Source organism: Temnothorax nylanderi, unplaced genomic scaffold, assembly GCF_030848795.1.
Source record: "Temnothorax nylanderi isolate EJ_2023f unplaced genomic scaffold, tnyl_v1.0 TNYL_tig0117_pilon, whole genome shotgun sequence".
Lineage (NCBI taxonomy): Eukaryota > Metazoa > Arthropoda > Insecta > Hymenoptera > Formicidae > Temnothorax > Temnothorax nylanderi.
Window position 1 is genome coordinate 317,846 of NW_027249179.1, and position 23,470 is coordinate 341,315.

General features: G+C 41.6%; 1 protein-coding gene across 1 annotated transcript in view; it reads right to left on the reverse strand.

Moving 5' to 3' along the window:
- The window catches only part of Atg16 (Autophagy-related 16), a 205,080-nt gene that overhangs the window by 23,484 nt on the left and 158,126 nt on the right, over window positions 1-23,470 (reverse strand). The window contains exon 2 of the mRNA XM_071712918.1: window positions 8,302-8,422. Within this exon, the coding sequence (XP_071569019.1) occupies window positions 8,302-8,392 (91 nt within the window). The 5' untranslated portion in view covers window positions 8,393-8,422. The remainder of the gene's footprint in view (window positions 1-8,301; window positions 8,423-23,470) is intronic.

The window sequence follows — 23,470 nt, forward strand, 5'->3', positions numbered from 1 at the left end:
TAAAAATTGTCTATAATTTCATGAATGAATAAATGACAAATATATGCAAGAATTAATTACGTAGATCTTTTCTTTTTTCAAGTATCTCCAATAATAACGGACAATAATTAATAATGAATGCTTTAATAAATTCTTTATCGTGTAATCTGCATATAGTTAAAAGATAAATTATAAAGTGCAATAATTTATTGTGCACGTATCGTTACGATTAAATCGCGATTAAAAAATTATGATTCATTTTTTTATACTAGATAGAATCTTTTGATACGCAAGCCTTCAGACGTAAAATTCGTCTTTCAAGGATAAATTGTACGCATTTTAATTTAATTAATAGTGTGTGTGTGTGTGTGTGTGTGTGTGTGTGTGTGTGTGTGTGTGTGTGTGTGTGTGCGCGCGCGCTTTCTGTATTTCATTTGAGAATTTCATGAGAATAATAGAATTACGTCCTCGCGAATTGTGCATATATATACGTGCCGACTTAAACGGAGCGGAGTTTAACAATGATTGTATCGAATGTGGATCATGGCTGGTTTCCCCTTTCAAACTGTAGCTCTACACAGCCGAGTAGCAGCTTTCATCGATCTCTACACTGAAATAAGCAGGATTTCAAACTTAATTTACGTCGGGAAATGACATTCGCGTCGCCACGTTTCCGCGAAACTCTTGGAAATCGCGTCGCGGAAATGCCCGGCATCAAGACTGGAAACAGGATAAATTACGAGTTTTCCGCTTACGGCCTCCCCTTCCCCCCTCCCCCTCCCTATTCTACCTTTCCTTAACCTCGGCCTTTGTACGATTACGAATCCGTACGCCAGTTTCCATCCTACTTTCCCCTACGTGGCCCTGTACGTTAAATCAAACGTGATTTATCGTCTGATCGATTAGTCCGTCGAAGTTTCTACAGCGGGATTTCTCAGCTGGCGAATGATGTCCACCATTTCTGTCCGAAAATGGTATTACGAACTCCAATTACTTCGCGACAGTGTACCACGTCGGCGAACTGAGAAGCTCTTCTTCCTTCGCAAGCAAGCTTTGTACGTTTCAAACGCGTGTATTCAATTACGCGATCGCACCTCGGAGAGCATGTCTCTCAATCGTATCGCGGAAATTCTAAGCCAATGAAAACTAAAATTACGTTTCAGTTTTCTTCCTCCACTGGAATATCAAATGTTGCTTTTTAACAATTCCATAGAAAACTTGTATTATGTGGTAATTTGTTTTTTTTTTTTCAATCTGTTTTTCCCAAAAATTGTGTAATTATGGCACTGCAATAATAACAAACAGCTTTTTACAGAAAAATAATCATTTATTTCAAAAGGATATGGAATTAAATATGTGATAATAAATGCATTGATACTTCCAAACCAAATTAATAATAATAATAATAATAATAATAAGGGAGACCGGGGCAATTTTGGTACACGGTAACTGTTGTAAAAGTGCTAAAATATAATACTGCATAAAAAATATAATATTTCCACAAAAACATTGCGGTAAATATATTATGTTTCAATTCAATTAGTTATTTCAGGCTGAGTAGCGTAGTATTTTTACAAACGAAAGAAATGTTTTTAGTTTCGTATAGCCGCAAGTAAAATAAATCAGTGATATGTATTAAATGTCATATTTATATTATAATAAATCTGGTCATTATATCGTATTTCAAACTGTTTCTTTAGAATCTTTCAATAGCATGCGGCTATTGAAAAATTCTTTCGTTTATATTCCATTTATTAGTTACGTGTAAAAGAATCATTAACAAAAAAAACGTACCAACTAGCCTCAGTCTCCCCTAATAATAAATGTATTATGTAAGATAATTTAAAAAACAACAACAGTGCACATTGTTTTCTTTCTGATACCTCATAAGCACTCATTGTGGCACTGTTATACTCAGACAGTGACAAGTAATATGTATATTATGTGACAATGATATTTGCCCACGGCGAACACTTAATCCTCATGGTATACAAGTTTCGCGGAAAGCGAACTTTACAAACTTCAAATGCGATGAGTAGGTTTCACCTCTCCGAAAATAAAATTTCTTTTAAGGTGCGTCCGTGCGTGAAGAGAAATTTGTCGACAATTCCTATCTCACCTCAACGCCAGCGCACGGGGCGTTCGCAGACAGAGTCTTATCTCGCAACAAGTAACCGTATACCACAATGCATTCGCAACGCGCCGCCTATCGCGATTCAGTAAAATACGCGAGACGCGTACGGCTAATAAACGTCGACGTAAAAATCATTAGCAGGCAAAACATATCTCCGCGAAATGCGCTACCGCGCGGCGCTAGCCGCGCACAAAGGGACGTCTACTGTACCGTACTCGGAATAATGCATGAATGTTTCCATTTGATGACTAGATTTGAGTCGTAATGATGATGACGGTAAGACAAGAGAGTGACTTAATCATCGCTCTATATACGCGTCCCTGGTAATCACAAAGATGATGTTAATTTCTGGTATCTAGTTAGGCAATCTTTCTTTTTTCTTCAGGTACAAATTTTCCTGCAAAAAGCACGACATTTCTCCGCAGATATCAACAAGAACAATCTCTTCCGCGCATACCGTTTCCTTTAATATTTTAATAGCGTTTATGAGACAATAGTCTCGCTTAATGTAAGCAGGAAGGACAAAAGTCGCGATTAGTTAAATTTAGTTAAATATGATTGATTATGCAGGATATTTCATGATTTTATGAAACAAAAAAATTTTTCTTTCCTTTTTCTCTGGCAGGTTAAGGTGGTTAAGAGAAGGCAGTAATTCTAGAACGTCAATTCTTGCATGTCGCACAAAGATTATCCATATATCCCTTATCTATAATATAGTTCTTTATGTACTGGTCTCCTTAAGTCCAATGTATTATTCAGGTAAGTGCATTATATATATTAACGCGCATCTATCCCTCAAACGAGGCATAAAGGATTATTGGATTTTCGTATAAGCTTCTTCAACCGTCAGTCATGATAAGAGCTTTCAGGGATGTTAATTTGCCCTCCCGTGCTTTTCGCATCAAGAGACACGGTAGTGTCTCGCGCCAAGTACACGCGGAGCGAGACCGACCGTGACTCTTTTACGCGACGCGACGATTTGCGAGTACTCGAGATGTTGAGATCTCATGCATATAACGAGTGAACGGATCAAGTTCTAAGTAGGCTTGATCGATAGCTTGGTTAATATGTACTCCACATGCATACACATTTGTTTTAAAGATATGTTATTCAAATGTAATTGTCTTAGATCTGCCGGGCCATCTTTCATTGAATTTTTTCATGTAAGGATTAAATCGAGCTCTTCTTAGTGAAAATTTAATATAGGACCACCACTTTTTTCCGGTAGTTTTTAAAAATTCAATTTTAATTTATATAGTAATCGTATCCAACGTATTAATCAAAATATAGGACAGATAATTTATTTTTACGTATTTAATCATTGGCATGGCATCTCTCTAAATCGTTCTGTCAATGTTTATATTTTCACACGTTTGTACATTTTGAAAAAATAAAAATAAAAATAAAAATAAATACAATTTTAAAATATAGTCTTTCGCTCTAAAAAAGATTGATTCTTTAAGATAGCGAAACACTCGCGAGTGGCGCGCAACGTGCACGACTGAAATACAATGGCGGCGATTAATTTCCCGGGACGTTAGAGAGCATTTGGCACGTCTTTTCAGTCAGCGGTAAACGCGTGACACGGGGGAGGAGGGGGGGGGAGTGTTATTTCGTCGGTACGGCGCGCGAAATTCGTCTGTCTGCGGCACACGATTGTGTCCGAGAAGAGCCGCTCGGGAGCGTCCGGACGAAATTGCGCGGCGACGTGGCCGAGGTAGATAATAGCGCGATAGAAAACAGCTGATCCACTTTAAACGTCCTTTTTGTCTTAAAGCGTCCGCGGTAAACAATAATTCACGCTTAAACGCCCTTTCAGCGCCGCTTTCCCATTGTGCCGCGCGCGCTTCGCGTTCGGAGATTTATTTGTGCAAAACTTTTGTACAAGCGCCCGCGCGCCGGTCTTCCTTGATAGCGCGCGGTTTTCGCTATTTTGCTGCTGGGGCCACGGCGCAACAACAAAAGGCCGCCGCAAGGCTAAAACGGATGTCCCCGGGAGTACCTGTGTGTATCCACGCAGGTATCCGCGCGCCTCGACGCGCGCACAATTAACTTAAACTCGACTACTGAATGACCCCCGACGAGACGACAGCTATAAATTACGTGGACCCAAGTTAAGCCACAGGTTAATTACGCTGCACGCGCTCTCCCCGTTGTGTTATCTGCATTGCATAAAAGAAAAAATAAGACGGATATTCTGTACCTCGAGTGCGTTCGCCGGCCGCGGCGAAAAAGTTTCGTATTTATGTAACAAGTTTGATGGCCGGCCGCAAACTCAGTCGGGGATGGACGATTTGTGATGGTGCGTGGCTCGACTTCTTACATTAATTATCGCCCGGCTACAACTACGGCGCTGTGTATCACTTTAGGCGACTTGATTTAAGGAGATACGCTTTTCGAAATTACGCTTTTCAACTTTCATAAGGGCCTGCATATCGCAAAGTAATGCAGTTCTCTCGTTATGCCCGTGTATAGGAAACTTCGCACTTTACGCTTTCAGTATTAACTTAATGAAAAAGACTCACGTAAAAGAATATAATTCTGAAGCACGTCGGGATCGGTTCGAACAATAAATTTATTTTACGTTTTACAATTTCATTATAACACTGCACTCGTAATCATGAATGTTATTCATTTTTTTTGTGATAATAGTAGCTAAAATGAAGCATACTAAATAAATGTACAAGTATGCAAATAAACATACGCGCGGAAATGAGTCATTTTTTATAACTAATGTTTTATTTTATTGGCAATAATAATATCCGACAGTGGCGACAGTTTATTCTCTCTGCAATAGCTGCACACACTTATCTGTCGTTTAATTTGCGCGAATGTAGTTTTTGTTTGAAGTATTTTGTGTGAAGTGGTATAACATACTATAAAATAAAAGCGTAACAAAATCAACAGCTGTTGAAATTTGTTTCGCGTGCATCAGTTATCTTTCCATAAACGAGATCATTGCTATACATGAAATGCATAGTGACTAATTCGTGATTTATAAAAAAAGAGTCATTAAAAAAATAGAAATATTTTTTTATTTTTATGATGATTCGCGTCTCAATATCTGTTCACCGAGAAATTCAAGCAAATTACATATTATATTATGTATCTCACAGATAACGGAGATAGCACGGGTAATTTTATTTTCGTTCATTAATTATATCTCAACTAAGATCTAACAAAAAGATAATAATATTTCCTCCGATGCGAGACACGGTGTGACGCGATTTATTGAAATTCGGCGAACGCTCATGCACGCCGGTTAATGACGCAAATTATTATTTCGCGTGCCGAGCGAGCCGGTAACTAAAGGACGAGTTTAAGGCGATTCCGGACCTCGCAAATTAATACTACCCGTACGCGCCATTGTATTAAGCAGTCTCTGCAGCTTTGTATCCTTTGTCAATACGATTTCTCGGGCTACCGGCCGCACACACCGCAGGATTCCGTAGCCGCGCGCCCCGTGTTGACCGTAGTGTAAATCGATATCTCGAGCCCGTTCTTCAGATAGAGCGCGCGAGCGCGCCGTTTCACGAGATTAGTCCGGCGGCGCCAGGGTAAATCCCGAATACATTTGCGGGAAATGAGATCCACCGTGGTTCGCTATCTGCGCGCGTCCGGCCGGCGCGGCCGGCCGCCTGCGTGTGCGGCCTTGGCTCAATTTATTTTTCCCTGCCCACTTAAAGCCCCCTACATTTTGCACCGAGGACGCGAGCCGCGATCTGTGCACCTACCTCGAGAATAGCCACTTTCATCCGGCCGTAAATTATCACTTTCGCCCTCTGTCTTCGGAGCGGCGGCGGCGGCGGGCGCTTATCGCGGAGTCTCGCACCGTCGCGCCGTCGCCGAAAGCGGTGAAAGATTCCTCTATTTTACGGACGAACGGATTACGATTCGATACGCCGAAGTTGTTCCGCGTGGAGGGCAAATGGCCGAACAAGCGCCGAGTGCTTTTTCCCCCGATAATTAGCGTGATAAATCCCCGCGGTGTGGGGTGAGCGTCGCGAGGAGTCCTTGGCGTTTCGCAGCGAGTTAGGTATCGGCCAGCGATGTCCGCGCATTCCGCTCGGACGAAGAGCGCTTCCCGGGAAGGGAGAAATTACATTCGCCCTTGAATGCGCGGAATTATCGTGTTACTATTCCGGCTACACCACCGGCGATTTTCAATTGACTCGGAAGCCGCGCGCCATTAGACTCTTACGCGGATACAGGTAAATAGCCCTCGTCCAACACCTGCCAGTCGAAGGTCAGCGATAATGCTCCGGCGAGAAGAGGCTCGGACTATATATCGCATCCGGCACTCGCGATTATTCACGGCCCGACTGTGGGAGTTGTCGCGTGAAATTAGATCACGACGCGTGAACTTTCTAGGACAAAAGGGCTTCTAATGGCGAGTCCGTACGGTACGCACTCGAACCGGAAACTATTAGACGTGAATGCGCGTGCTGAAGGGTATAATTCCCATGTCGTCTGCATTCAGACAGATCCTATACAAATCAAGAAGAGAGAGAAGCTCTTCGGACAATAGGTGTAATGTACACGAAAAATCAATATCGATGATGCATTAAAATGCGGAAATTTTACCTTAGTTTTCACATCAATATTCTTCAACTTGGAATTTATTGTCTGTACGTGTTTTTTATTAATATAAATTATAATTGATCGAGATAAAGCGTAACCCAAATTGGCAGGCCAATTAAAATCCGAGAGAAGAAGTTTTCAATATTTTCAAAGCAAGATTTTTCTTTCTTGTTTTAAGAACAAATTAGTTTTAACGTTCGGTATGAGATAACAATGAGTAACATTCATTAGAAACTGATTAATGACGTAATGAAGAAATCTGAGTGTAACAAAACCGTCTCGTATACCTTGTCCTGAATAAACTCGTGTCCTAGTTTAAGAGTTAATTAAAATAGTTCTCTTTTCCCGCAAGTAATGGATTTGTGATTAATCCTCGCTTTTCTCTTCTGACAAATCATTCATTAGATTACATAAATCTATCTTTATTATCCTATCAATTCGTTGCTTTCATTTTGAGGTCATTCGAGGTAAATAATCATTAAAGTCACCGGGGGTTACTCGTCCGATCTCCTATCATTTTATCTCTGATCGTATTTATTCAATCACAAGTTTTTTTCCAAAATTCGTTTCATTATCCGCAGAGATCGTCTATTAAGAACGCTGGGAGATAAAGAGTTTTCTATGCCGATGAAGACCGTTTAAGGGGTGAAACAGGTGAGAGGGAAATCTCTTCTTTCGCGGAAGGATCTTATCGATTTAATTAACGCATCCACGACGATCCGACGAACGCCGTTCGTCCGTTAGCCCGAGAAGAGGCAGTTTTTATCCCATCTTCGCCATTATGGCGCGCCGTTGATGCCGGCGCGGCTTGCCCCGTACGAACCGGGGGCCGGGCATTATGGGCGTCATATTTTCCGCGGCGGTCCATTGTGCAGCCCCGCGTACGACGTGCAACGTGGAATATGCATATGAATGACCATGCAGATTCGCCGTTTGTTTTATTATCTTGGAGCGCTCGCAAGTGTATCTGCATTATGCAACGACTAATAGGGGTAATGGGCAACGTGATTACCGCCAGCACCGTGCATTACTTTCGGCTCATACTTCCCCGCACTCATTCTGTTACGAGAACGGAATGAATGTACCGCGTTTTAACATTATGCAACCTGATACGTCGGGCGATCGCCGCGCCGCTTAAAATTTTCTTTCGCCCGCCTTAAGTATTTATCGTCGTCGTATTACGCCGCGCCGCGCCGCGCCGCGCCGCGCCGCGCCGCGCCGCGCCGCGCCGCGCCGTCCGGGGAGTCGGGCTGTGTTTCGGGATTACCAGGCGAGACCTCGATTGTCGGTAAATATACGCAGATGAGATTCAGAATTGTTTTGCATAAACTAGTTTAATTAAAGTACTTTAAATTGTTCCCGTGCGGAAATTCGGAATCGGATCTTTACATCCCGCGATTCCTCGATCCCCTCTTTCTCGCCTTGGAGAAAGTGCTCGATACGTGGGGATATCTTGTACGAGACGGCGATCACTGAGTTTGCGATTTTAATAATTAACTTAATATAGATTAACGTTTCGCAATCGTGGTTATACCCTTATTAATGAACGTCTCGAGAGAAACAGCCGCTTTTCGTCCTCTTAATCGATGAAATAACGATTCACTTACATGCTTTGCTGCGCAGATCCCAGATTTTTAAGGTCCGATCATAACTTCCCGTAACTACTTTCGACGGCTCGCCGAGAAACTTCGCCGCCATCACCTTCGCGCAGTGGCCCGTGAGTGTATGCTGAAACAAAAATATAAAGATTCATTTGTGTGAATCGCTATCTCGAATATAGCGTGGATAAAATACGCCGCGGGTACACATGTAGGTCAATATATAAAATGAAAAATATCTATCACATGCCGGTTGAATAATCTATCTGGTTTGGCAAATATTTTTTAATAAAAAAAAACAAAATATTATTTTAAGATTTTCCCTCCTAATTAATTTCATACATTAATTTTAACGATCAAACAATATGTAATGATAAACTAATATACAGACGTTTTATTTAAAATAGTTAATCTCAAGTTCAACATTTAAACCTTCTTAAAAGTAATCTTATTTTTATTTCATTTATCTTAATACATAATTTTTATTTAAACACGCTTGCGATAAACCAATAGCAAAATCTATTATGTTTCACGCGAAACAAGTTCCGACTAAAACACGAGTTATAAAAGGCAATTAAAATATATTATTCGCGTCACGAATTCGCCCTCCGTTATAAACTATTTTGTTTAAATACAATTTGAAAGCGCCGGAGTCATTGGCGCTTTGCAACTGAAGTCCTGAACTTTAAACAGGGACTTGTTAGATCGAGCACCGGCTTTCATAAGTTGATTTTCTCTCTTCTACTTTCGAGTTTAGCTCTCTGCTCCGAGCATCGACGTGTTCGAAATGAGAAATGAATGTAGCTGCAAGGGGCGGAAGCGGACCGACGGTATAAAGCGTGCGTTTTCCAACGGAATGGTACGTCATCCTTTAACGGTAACAAGAAAAGAGTTCGATTTCATTATTACCTTCATATTGAGAGTTGAACAAGAAAACTCTCGACTGGCGGACTGTTTCCCTTTATATTCCCGATATTTCGCTTATGAACACTCGCGAACGCGATATCATGGATTTATCAAAAATTACATCAGCGGAGAGGCTTAAGCGCGACCGTAACGACCGTCGCGATGAACGTAATACACCAGGTATTACGACTGAAAATATTGCCAAATATATCCCGAGGGATATTTGTTGCCATTGACATGACATGTCAACGACAGTTGTTCCATCTCTCTTTACCTCGAGCATTTTTACGCGAACGAGCATTAAACTCATACGTTGACGTCCATGGCGGCGGCCCATTTTACGAGCAATTTTTTTTTTCGATCGCGAGCTACGCCCGATATATTCTAGGGTTCTCTTATCAAAGTTTTTGGGAGCGATATACGTTCGATGAATGGTTCTCTATATTTTTTTCACAGCGCGATCCCGAAAACGCGAGTTTTTCAATTCAAAACAGAATTTGTTATCTTTCGTTTATTTATCCCGCTCGTTTATTTATCCAAAACATCGCTTTCTCTCTCTCTCTAGCGCGTAAATCACCATGGCAGATATTAGCTGTACATTACTGTAATCATAAGCGGGAAGTGTATCGGAATATTCAGCATAAAGTTAATTACGTTTAGGCGTTTCCTAACGATCGCTTGTCGATTAGGAATTTGCCAGAGGATGGCAATGGCTACTATCGAGCCGGCTACTTTACGAGTGAATAAATTTTTCAATGACAGCATGTGTATCGTGCGTTATATATATATATATATATATTTATCGTATCCCCGCATTAATGGCGCAAACTGCTAATGAAATTTCAAGGATGATATACGGAGTTCTCATGCCCCAAGACCGCGCGGCTTAATGGACGGAGGGGGGTAATTCAAAAACAGGCGACGAGCTAATATCAGAGTCCGAGTTTTACGAGTTAATAAATTACTTAGCAAGGGAGGGTGATGCATTCTTTGTTTCAATGTTGACGCAACGTATTTGCGACGTGCGTGTCTACGACGGCGATAAAATTATCGAGTGATATATGTAGCACTTATACGGTTACGTAAACACCCGTTGAATCTAAAGAGTAACAGCGATATCGACGGGTCGCTTTACAAATCAATCAAGTCGCGCGACCGGAACCGCCACCAGGCGTGATTTAATGACCGCCAGCGCCTTGCCTTCCGCGTGCACGCTTGCACATCCTCGTCGTTAAATTGAAATTCTGAAGTTATCTCATATACGCTTCGCTCGTTCCTTTTTCTACCGTCGCGTCGTCGTTTAATGGTGAAGAATTCAAGCGTGACGTCGGACAAGGGATGGCGGCGCGCGGGAAAGCGACTCAAGGGCTCTCTTCCCGTGTAAGAGAGAAGAGACATTAAAAAGAAGACTTCGCCAATTTAAGGTGCGCGGCGCCGGGAGCTAGCGCGCTCTTGAAAAATGTCCTAATGTAAATTAATGGCCCGGAAGTTTAGCTGGAAGGGCTATAACGTGAAAGAAACACAGGTAGGAGTGCGCCGGGCGGCCCACCCTCGCTCGGCCTTATACGAGCCTGCAAGGAGAACTTTACCCTCTTCCGCGAAGAGAGGAAGGAGGGAAGAGGCACCGAAGAAAGTGCACCATAATCTAGGGTCTCGAGAACTTTGCCGAAAGTGCGACGGCGAGTCCACATTTCTTCCGTACGTTAAACGGCTGAATGGACTTTACTTTCAATCGCCCTTGTGTCCTGTTAAGAATGACACTGACACAACAGGGACGCGAAAGAATGTGCTCTTTTCAAAATTTTCGTGATAAGTGGACACATATTTCTACTAACGACTAGAATACTTGACTAGATACTAAAAGACATGAAAGTTAAAAACTTTTTATAAATTATTTAAGAAAATTAATTTCAGTGTTGCAACAAATTTTCCGTAAAATTCTTTCTTATCTAGAAGAAACTTGTGTATCGAACTCAAGCAAATACTTTTATAAAGTTTAATCTTGTTCGGCAATATATTTTGAAATTCGTTTCTTAATACACAAATTTTCTTTCAAGATTTTTATGATGTACATACATACGTACATGTACACATGGAGCTTTTTACGAGTAAACTTTTTGAAGAAGTAGCTCAATTTATTGCACACTTCTAACGTTTTACAACTGTGCTCTTTCTTGCTTTCCTACAATGAAAATTTTTTCCCTGTATCTTGCAGTTCCTAAACTCTAATGTTATCTCGGAAGGAACTTTAAATTTCTACTTAATGAAATAAAAATCAATATTGTTTCTGTTGTTTTACTTTCTAATTCTTAATTTAACAAATAATAGTTTAATATAAAAAATCATTAAAAACAAAACGTAACTTGAAAAGAGAAAATTTCTATATAATGATAAAAAAAACAATAGTTTATATTAAAACTTTAACTAAAGTACGCTTCGATTTTTGATAATCTTCAAAATTGGGACTATGATATTAACACGTAAGCGAATTACAAGTTTCGGAGCGATACATAAAACTTTTATTGTAATGAATATATGAATGAAAATGTGTCTTCTGTCTCTCAGACTATTCTCAGGAAAGCAACGGAAGCTATTCGAACATTCAATAATTTCGCGTAACAATGTAGTAACTTTGTTCCATGCAAACACGGAGGTAATTCGAGATTACGGGGCAAAATGCGGAGCACGCGACCGCAGGTGGGAAGTTTATTAACGCGAATATTCGAAAAGCCGTCGCAATCCGGCGGATCCTCGGCATACGGATTACATTTCTTCGGTGACGAGTTCGAAGGACCGCGTAAACGAATTTCGCGAAGAACGAACTTATCCAATCACGTGTCCGCGATAATACACGGTATATTCTCACGTACGCGATGCCTAACGCGCGGTAAATATATATATTACGTATCCGTCGTATATAGTAATATTATCGTGTGACATATAACATTCGAAGTACGCGCATCAAAGTAGGAACGATAGAGCGCTTTAGAAGCGTCAAACGCAACCGGGGAAGCTCTAACAATCCGCGTGCGACGCGGTTTTACGCTGGCGTCTCCGGGAGTACTTTGCCGTCGTGCATAAACTCGAAAGACGACCAAACGCCGTCAATCCGCTCAGATGCTAAATGTTGAACGCCCACAAAGCTGAACTCTGAAAGCAGCGTCTCCGTGATTGTGGGAAAGATTCTGATTTCCAGGAACGACCAATAATTTCCAAAATTCATATACTGAATTTAAATTTGATTCCCTACACGGAATATTTCCAAGTGACGCAAAAATGGCTTTTCGCGAAAATTGGAAGTAGGTATATAAAAAAATTAAAGAATAGAGAAAAAATGATTTCCAACCAATTTTTATTCAGAAAAAGATTGATTTCAATATCGCCAAAGAATTTGTAAGGTAAATATACCAATACCGGGACACTTAAGACCTATATGTCTGGACACCTTTATCATTTTAGTTTTTAAATAAGTATAACGCGAATTAAAATCAAAGAAAAAAATATAATACAAGAAAAATATTCTTATCTTTGATTCTTTGATTTTAATTCGCGTTAGAACTTATTTAAGGACTAAAATGATAAAAATGTCCAGACATAGGTACGTGTCCAGGCATTGGTACATTTACCTTAATAAAGGTAAGGAGAAATGCGAGACGTATGATGCGTCGTTCCTATAAAAACTTTATCATTTTCTAAAAGATTATCATATGTGAATGACAGAACAGTAGAATCGTAGAAACACACGAATTGCATGCCGGGGGAGATTCCTTCGTCCGACATCCGCGCGGCAGGAATCGGCCTGGGAAGGTACACACCGGAGTTTGAGGGCTACGCGGTTGATATCGTCTTTTTACGATGCACCAAGTTCCACTCGTGTGGTGTATGTATATATACACCTGGTGTGTTCCTGCCTGCGCAATAAAAGCATAAACTTCTTCATAGTCCTAGTGCTCCATCGAGGGCACGGAACAGTAACGCCGGCTAGCCGGAGAAAAAGAGAGCGGGAGAGTGACGAGTGAGATCCCTCAAGTTATACGGGGGCTTCAATTAAAGTCGGTAAAAAGAGGCGGCGGGGAAGCTTCCTGGAAAGCAACTAGCGACCCATGTTTTATGGCCGTTGAACACTCGCGCTGAAGCTATACGCGCGGCGCGATTCGCCACCGAAAACCGTTTCCGAGGGTGGTCGAATATGTTCGGATATACTTATTAGTCATCGCGCTAGCGGTGGTGGTTTCACTCCCACCCCTCGAATTTGACGTTACTCGCTAATCTCACGCTTGATCTCTATTGCCGCTCGTTAATTTCAGTAACACAGTTATTACCGAGAGACGCTGCGCGCCCGCGCTCCTATAAAAACTTCCAAGAGTCTAAATGAAGACGGAGTATACATATTCTCGTATAATCGTGATGAATATCTCTTCCAAGAAATTCATGTAAAAAGCATGCGTTGGGTGGAAAAATTATTGCGTAACGTCAGGCTCTGCAAGTGCATTTAAGTAAAAACACACACTCTCCCTCTCTCCCTCTCTTTCTCTCTTCTACGTAAAAATGATATATATATATATATATATATATATATATATACATATGTATATAAATGAATTTGTGCCTTCTAGTGATTCTCACGACAGTACTAATCAATATAATAAACATCCTAGATCGGAAGTTACGTACTTCTCGCCCACATACCTCATGAATATCATTTTCAAAAAAAATAAGTGCTACGGCACCGTGTATTTCTCATAAATCAACACCAGCTGACTCGCCGTCGCCCGCGGCACCTCGTGATCCGGTCAGACGCTTTATCTTAGGATCTTGTAGCCTAGCTTTTCTGCGATAGAAATGATTGACTAGACGAACATACGTAGAAAAAACCTTCTTCTACGAGAGTTTCTTCCACGCTGTTTCAACTCAATACTTCAGATTGTATAAGTAAAAGAAATATCTCTAAATGGATAATGTCATTTCGATAAATGAAAATATTCTTATAAATTTTTATGTCTTCTCTTTTTATATTATTTTAATTATACATATTAACTTAGAATACTTCCGACTTAATGCCTTATTTTCTGTAATTTTTAATTTAATAAGAGAAATTGGCAGATGTTCAAAATAATAGTTTAAATATAGGCCACTTTGAATTAAAGGAACGAACTGAAGGGACGAAAAGAAAAAAAGCTTCGGGTGGCTCCGTTTTAGAGTGACGCGATTGTTTCGTTCCAGCTCTCACACTTGAATTCATACGTGCGCCTCGATGCACTCTATGCAGCGGTTCAAAAAGGGAAAGCGTCAATCGAATAAAACCCCCGCGATACAAAGTAACTCACTCGCGAAAGGTTAATCATATTTAACGGTCATGGTAAATATTAAGAACGTTAATTACAAATTAATTGACATATTTTATTTATAAAATTCAAATATACAAACAACGCTTCTCATAATTAATAATAGGCGGAATTACAAATTATATATTATTATCGCGTATTTTCTGCTATTCTCTCGCGTAATGACAATTAAAACTCCGCATTGTAAATGCTAACGTATAATTTCATGACGATTTTGTATGCCTACGACAAATAATATTGTGAAGTCGCGAATAATAACGCGCGTTATTTAAATTATTAACTAATGACCGATGACCATTTCTCGTATAATGGCTTTTGTAGTCACGTTGGGTGACAGATCAATGAATCATTGCAATTTAGTGAATATTCCATATTTTTATTGTAAAATCTTGCAATGAAATAATATGGTATTAACATAAATACAATCCGCAATTTTAATGGAAGGATCAAATAATTTATTATTTCCCACATGGCAAATAGATGAAGCATCCATTTTCATACATCGCAAACAATTTATTCCTTTCAAAGATAAAACTATCATTTATAATATTGCTAATGTAAATATTGATGCACAGTAATTTTCTATTTGCATCTTATATATAGATATTATTTGTTAATGCTGCATTATCTCGCAGAGTGCCGTCCAGGCCGCGAGTCTCGCAACAATCCTGCGATTTATGCAACAATATCACGTCCATATCCTATTTAAACTAAACGCAAACACATATTGTACAAGCCGTATTACGTATTATTGTAATAGTTAAGGCGCGCGCGCGGCGCACTTGGCGACTACTATGTCCCCGAAGAAACACGTTAAGTTCACATATGAAAACACACAGCGGTGCCGGTGGAGTTAAGCAAATCAGGAGTCGTCCCCTTCCCAGCAAACATTTACCGATACCTTCGCGGAAAGCGTCTCGCATCGCGGGACATGAGAAACTTATACGCCTCGCTCTAAGCAACTGTTTACACATAGTAGAATGCTTGCACGCGAGTCGAGCACGTCAGCTATACCGGCGTTCTCATCGTTCCTCACTGCCACTTCGTTAGTAGCGGGCCTCGCGCGGGCGTATACATGTTTCCGCGAAGCGAAGTACGCCCCCTTGTCTTATCGTCGCACACATTAATTACATTCATCCGTGACGACGGACTCCACTTTGATTCGCAATGTCGAACGACCTTGCGACGGTCTCGCCTCGGCTCGGATCGGTGAAAAGCACGCCTCGTCTGCCGATTGGCGATATTCTAAATAAACGAGCCGGCAAAAAGCCGGCATTTCATGTCCAGTTCAACCCTCGGTTGTCACACCTCTTTTTTGAACATTTTTTTAAGGATTTTTTTTTAACATAATGCCTCTCAAAAAGTTAATTTTTTATAATGAGAATACATTCTACAATGTTTAAACTTAAGCCTAAAATTTTTTGCGATCCTCTTAAACTGTTAGCTTTTGAACAGCATGCAACTGTTTGAAAATTGGTTGAGGTCACTTTGACCCCCCCCCCCCGCGTGACAGCCGAGTTAAGTAATCGTGTGATTGGCATAAGTACTTAGTGTGTCGTGTATCGTGTCGAACGCACTACACTGACAATAAGTTTCGATACGACAAATTACACGGATAACGGAGTGAATAGGCCCGTCAGGAATGAATAGATAACTATTATAACCGTTACAACTCCGTGTAATCGATCGAGGTATTAATTTATCGAAATATTTAGTTTGAGGAATATTTTCCTGTGAAGAGATAAAATAAAGCGCGTATGTGGCAATTTATGCGTCGATTTACGAAGATGATTTAAAGAATATTTCTTTAAACGTACAATAATTAGTTTATTCGGGATCGCATCACGATATAATCGTTATGTTGTATTAAACTGGTGTGCTCGATAATTCTATCTAATATTAGCAAAGAAAAAAGAGGATAAGAAAAGCTTGAGCTCGCGAAAGTAAAAGTATAATATATTGCATAATCATAGCGAACGATAAACTAATAAGATAACCAGTATTTGCATACATGCATTATCCGACATGTGTGCATTTGTACATTTAGGTATCGCGAGAAAATACGATGCGGTGCTCATCATGATTTAATGCGAACCGGGCACGCCAAGTTTTTGTACCGCAACTTGGTGTTACTACTTGCGCGCAAATTCTGCACAGTTGCAGTTGGAGTTGAACCGGTAACACTCAAGCCATATATTTGACTAACTGCATAAATTTTACATCTGTTCCCGGACGATGTTATTCATCTTATCTTTTTTCGGGGGAAAGATAAAAAGACACACTAGTTTTGGTTGTGTCACATTTGCTCACGCTAGGGTAGACACGTATATATATATATATACATGCTACAGGAGAGAGATACATTGGCGATAAAAGAGAGATACATTGACGCTCAAATAGAAATATTATTACAAAGTTTCATTGCCGTTATCCGACGTCAGATTCTGAGGCTGAAATTAGAGCCTTTTAGCGTTTCATCTTAACGGCCGGGCATAGTACGGGCAGTGGGGAGATGGCCATTCTTTTCGCGATATAATTACAGAGGAACAATTTTTCGACGCGAAATATCAGCACGAAACGTCGAAGGGTCAAAGCCGAACTCCAATTAACCCTGGCCGCGCCGCGTTGTGTTGTGTTGGCGCTATTCGATTTCTATGGGTATAAATGCCGTTAGTCGCCGTTAAACGCGGGTTCTGAATATGTATTTATATCCCCCTGGCTATATACGAGGAAACGGAAGGTAACTTACTCGGGGATCGTAACCACCGTAGACTGGAATTTTAGACTTCCGGATCGACTTTTATCGAGGAAGTCCGTCGACGCTTGGGAAAAACAGTAATTTGACCTTGAGACCGGTATGGCAGCGTGAAACCGTATCAGCGCGCGCGGTAGAATTTGGATAGCTACGCGAGTTATGTGTCGCGAAGATCGATCATAATCTCGTATGTATATGTAAACGCAACGTCTCTCTGCGTTCAATATTAATGGGCCTATGGGATTCTAATAAGTGAACGATGAAGAAAATGCACATAACGTTACACGATATATGTATTCATAATACACAGGCACGCATTGCGCGATGTTTTATCTCATTGTATTTTCTTGCGCGGCGCTGTATACATTACACGTTAATGTAAACCACTTTAGTGCTGTCATACGGTAACGACAGGAGGAATGATGAATTGATAAGCGCGCGCAGGTTATATGCCGCGGCTTTACGGTGATTGCCAGTAAAACTCGTCCCAAATGACTAGCTCACGGTACATAATAACCATTTTATCGTAATAGATGTAAATCGATTATGCTTTTTCCTAACGTCCGCCGGAAAATTGCATGACGGCGCCATTAATCAAATTAGTCACCTTAGATGTATTCAACTACTCAAAAACGCCCACGTCCGTTGCCGTAATTAGCGTTGAACGTGATTACCTCACTCTGGGTTTTATAACCGTCCAATATGAAGCTCGCGTTAGCATTATTAACATGAGATGAAAATCAGACAATCGTATTTATTGCTGAAACGTGCGATGAAAATGTATACAAATTGCCATATAGCGGGACCTAATTAGCGAGCTTAAGGGTGTGAAAATTCTCAAGTGTCCTATGAGAAATTCTCGATATTACTCGGTTTCAATTTTCTTCTTTCATTATCATCGCTCAACTAATCTTAATCCGTCCTTCGTACATTAGTCATTAATATTAAACAATTCGAAAAGATCAGGAAAAATAAAACAATCGAAAATTATCTTGAAAGATACAAGGATTTAAGATTGTGCCGTGTCCCCAGGAATTTGTACTATATAGGTATACATCGACCTTGAAGTCGTCGCGTGCAAGGATACCGTTCGTCAATGTTTATGCAAAATTTTTGCGTGATGGAACAAAGAGATGTATGCGCGCGCGCAGAAGGAGGAAGGCTGGAAACTCGTATACAGGGCGCTGCAGCGCGCCATAACACAAAGGCACTTGAAGACCTTTATCGAGGAATACTTGGGCGCCTCAACCCAAGTATTCAACCACTCGGTCCCGTCTTCACTCCGTAGCCTACAGTCAACCTACATTCTCAAGGCTTCATCGTTGAAAAGACGGAAAAGGCCATTTCCTCCCATTCGCCTCTTTCGCGCCGCCCTCTTTCCTCTTATTTCACCTATGCGCGGACACGTGGATCACTCGTTTCGTTCGGAGATTTGCACATAATCCTCGACTCCGGTGGGTACTCGGTGGTTGCACGCGTATAACAAAGATTTACAGCAATGCGCGTAAACGCCCGCGCCCCCGAAATTTCTCTAAGAGCGAGAACAATGTTGCGCGAGTGAGAAACGACGAAAATGAAATACCGCAGCGTTGCGTATACGCGATTCGATTCGATTAATCGGAATTTACTTGGGCGCTATCTGCAGAAATTGGCGGGCCACGATGTTAATTGAAAGATCATAATTCAATCCGTGCCGCGCTACTGTATGATCACTTTCGCGAAACGAGTTTTCGTACTACCGCATGATAACGCATCCCAATGGCACGCGCGGAACGCTCGCCAGTATTTCAGCATTTCGTCGGTTTCGGAGTACGGTGAATTCGAGCGAAGAAACGCGGGATGAGTTTTCGTATCAAAGCGAATGGGGGAGCATTTGAAAGTTCAAGCATGTTTGTCTTCGGAGGGGAAAGCGTGCACCTAAGAATAGCTCATGCGACATTATAGGAAATATTTGGACGCGAATGTACAATTTGATGGCAAAAATTTCCCACGCGCGCAATATCGTTTTTGCGTTAAAGTTGAAATTGCCTTGTACGGAGAAGAAAAGCACTTGAAAGTTAGCATAGATAAATAAAAGCTGCTAGCAAAGTATTGACTGTTTGATCTTCTCATGAAAGAAGCGCGTCAAGTGTATGATGCACGTCGAGAATCTTTTTTATTCAGCTGTGGATAAGCAATTTTACGTTTAATTCAATGACAAACGTAAATGACATCCTCGTAGCTCAGAATATACAGGGTGTTACAGGTCAGGTCAATAAAACTTCAGGGTCTTATAGAAAATTGAATTTGGAACAAAAAAGTTTCTATAAACACAGGTCCGAAAACGCTTTGTTGAAAAGTTATTCTAATAAACTTCGAAAAAACTTCAAAACTCTTTATTTATTTGAAAAAAGTAACAAAATAAATCTGATGAGTAATTAAATAACAAACTAAATTACACCAATTTCATTTAATTCTGATAAGGCATTTAATTCTGATAAGACAAAAGAAAATAAGCTCAAAACAACGAAAAAAAACAAACACTGAAAAAAACCACCTTTCGATGATCTTTGTGTAAATACTACATTCGTAGCTAATTATTTTTAAAAATCGTAAAAAAACGTGATTTTTTTAAATTTTTAGCTATAACTTTTTAGCGTTTAGCTATAAATTTTAGCTATAACTTTTTAACGTTTCCGGACCTATATTTATAGAAACTTTTTTGTTCCAAATTCAATTTCCTATAAGTTTTATTGGCCTGACCTGGAACATCCTGTATACTTAATATACACATTCTAACACATTTATGTCGTTATCGCGTAACAAATTAAATCGTGTTGCTCAATAAGTCTAAAGCAGTGCATGACTAATCGACGGGATGTAAAAAGAAGCGATCGGTCGAAAGATAAACGTTCCTCGCCCGTTCTCGATGTTAATCCATTTGCGGCCGATAATCACATCCAAATGTACGCCCCGGGCTAACGCGGGAATCGGAGGTCGGTTTTGAAACCTAAATCAACATTGCATTATTCTCCCGCCGACGGAAGAGTCCACCGAGATTTATATCGTTTGCATGCACACGAACGGGGGGGGGGAGGGGGGTACAACGTCCTGAATTTACGCAAGATTAAGTTCTATATTACTCCGCTACCGCAATTATGCGCGTATAATACCGCGCGTATATTCAATGTGTCACGATGAATCGGCCCTCTAATCTCCGTAATGACATAAACATTTATAATTGTAGATACGGGGCTCGTTTCGCAGCCTCCGGGCAGTAAAGCCGAGAATGTGATCACGCTTGCACGATCTCTCGGAGCAAGTACGAGACCGGAGACCAGTCTTGCGTGCGCACTCCGGACCCGTGTGGCTCTGTGGCTAACAATACGGTTACGCAAAAAATGTTTCAGTCTTCCACGTTTAAAAAAAAAAGATATTTCTGATCTTCTCTCCGAACGCGGAACTCCGACCTGTCAGGTATAATTCGTTATACCTTGTGTAAAAGTATTCTTCTTTTCTCGGCTCTCTCTCTCTCTCTCTCTCTCTCTCTCTCGTACCGAAATAAATACCGTTGAGCTGAATTACTAGTTTCGGAGATAATAAAAAGATATCATATATGGTACGAAAGCTGACTTGCCGTTTCAAATTCTTGATGAGAAATTTCTTTCGCATTGAAAAAAAATATGGATTAATATCGCAGTAAAAAAAAAGTAATCAAAGAGTGTTTTGAAGTTTTCTTATTTAGATTTCTGTGGTTGTTATAAAAATCGAAGCGACAGACGAGAGTCGGATAAAATTTCATTATATTTTAATGATTATTTTGAAAAAAAAAACATAATTTTAATAGCTTTTAATATATGCACGTTACGAAGCATTTCCGCAATATTCGATAACAAAAAATCACTAGTAGCAGTTACGATCAGTTATAAATGACACGATAATCGCAAAGCTAATTAATCGCGAGTAATTATAACGGAATATTTATCATTTTAGTGACATACTTGTGGCCGATACCGCTAATAATAAAATGATATCAAACCAGTGGCGCATTAGAAGACGCGCATGTCTTTACGGAAATTACTTTTTCCGCCATTAATTTCAGTCGTCGAGTAATGATAAATTGACGGAAGGACCGTAATAACTGAAGGGCTTGACGTGAAAGTGGATCAAGTCCGTAATCGCTGTGTGTCGCTGTAAAATTAGGTACTTCTGCGTATTGTTGAGTCTCAGTCATATCTCTCAACGCGGGGGTAATGATTCACGACCATATTACTTTCTTCATACTCGGAGAACACGGTGCTTCTCAGGCAAATGAAAGAACACGCTGCTGTAAGAACGGTACGCTCAGCGGAGAAATGGTCTAAACGCAAAACGTGCACTTACATGAAACTGAGAAAATGTACATATGTACATTTTCAATTACGTACCATAAATACGACATCGCTGCTTCAGTTATTACGGGCGCAACCATTAATTACGTCTACGTAAGATACCTTAAGATTAACCGAGAGCGATTAAGTTCAAATGCGTTTTCTTCAAAGGAATCTCTTCGTAGGCCTACTCGGTCGGAGCATTTCTACCTCGAATCGCTCAATTAATGCCGTAATCGGGAAATGGCATAATTTAAAAGATCCGGCGGCTAATTAAGTGCGAGCGACGTAAGAGCGTATTAAGGGATTACGCTCTCTCGGCCTTATTTTCTTCGTTCAGTTACATTTTACGAGCGCCATAAAAGTCCGAACACTCGCCGCGATAAGGGAACCGCCGGCCGTCCCCCCTTTATTTGTCCGATACGTCGGTTAACAAAGAATGATCGTGCTGTAACGATGATAATCAATCGTGGAGTCGTGGAATCTTGCGACGCGGCGCGGCGCGGCGCGCGAAGCGGAGTGCGGAGTAATTCGACGAACGCGGAACCAATTAAGAGCGAGTAATATGGCAGTGCATTAGAGACGCCGGCGCCACTTCGCGAGGCATTAAGCACCCACGACCCGCCTCGTAGCGCGAATCAAACGCACTGAATCAGCGGAAACGCCGGGGCGTTAGTCCCGTGGAGAGATTCCACCGTATTCTCGACACCTCCCGGCCGACCGTGGCCTCGCATCGTGAGGAGACGCGTCGAGAGAGAGAGAGAGAGAGAGAGAGAGGGGGGGGGAGAGCCGCGGGTTATACGGAGGCGTCCGAGCGAAATTACGTGCTTGCTGATATTACGTGCTTCCTAATTATTGGATCGGCGACTACCAGGGACGCCCGATATGACAGACAGGAGGGATCGGTCTTCGGCGCTCAAACGATATACACTCCGGAGTATATACGCCGGAAGGGGGCCGCAAATAGGACGACGCGCAAGGACCGAGGGGAAGACGCGGATGCTGGGTGAATCTAGACGGCGATTATTTAGCAGAAGATAGTGGTGCCTACTGCGAATGCGTTTTCCCCGGCGCGGCATGCTAACTCCGCACAAGGGCGGGCGGCGAGGAGGAAGAGGAACCGAACTAGGAAGACCTGGAGGAGGCAGGAGGGGGAGGAGGCAGGAGAGGAAGAAGCGGATAACCGAGAAGAGAAGGATCAGAAGGAGGAAGAGGAGGAGAAGAGGAAAGACCCCTCGGCTGCCAGGCTCTTCACTCGAGGCGCGTATATACACCGTGGGCGCCGTTCGTTGCTGCGGTGGAGCGCACCGCGAAAGCAACACCGACTCAACGGATGAACGGTAGGCAGACTTCTCCACGTACTCACGTATCTACGTACGTACGTACGCAAGTAACATAGCTAACGTAGGTACGTATGTACGTGCAAGTCCGCGCGCACGGCGTCGGGGGAGGTTCGTTGACCGCTGTGTGACTCTTGCCTCCTCTCCCTCTCCTTCTCTCCCTCTCCCTCTATTTCGCCGTTTCTCTTTCTCTCCGCTTCCACCTTAACGCTACGTGTATCTCGTTCCGTCTCTTACCGCTACCGCGCCGCTCCCCCCCCCCCTTCCCCGTCCCCCTCTCCCCCGTCCCACTCCTTCCGCCGACGTCGCCGCTCCTCCACGGCCTTGGCGATTCAATGCCCGCACCAGATAACTCCCCATCCAGATAATAGATTATTTCATACGTGTAACTAGTCGTTGCTGGTAGCGGGGATATGCCTCCGCATACCCCGTTCGCCGTCAGCGCATCATTCGCCTCCTCGCCGGCCGTTTCGCTCCGTTCCA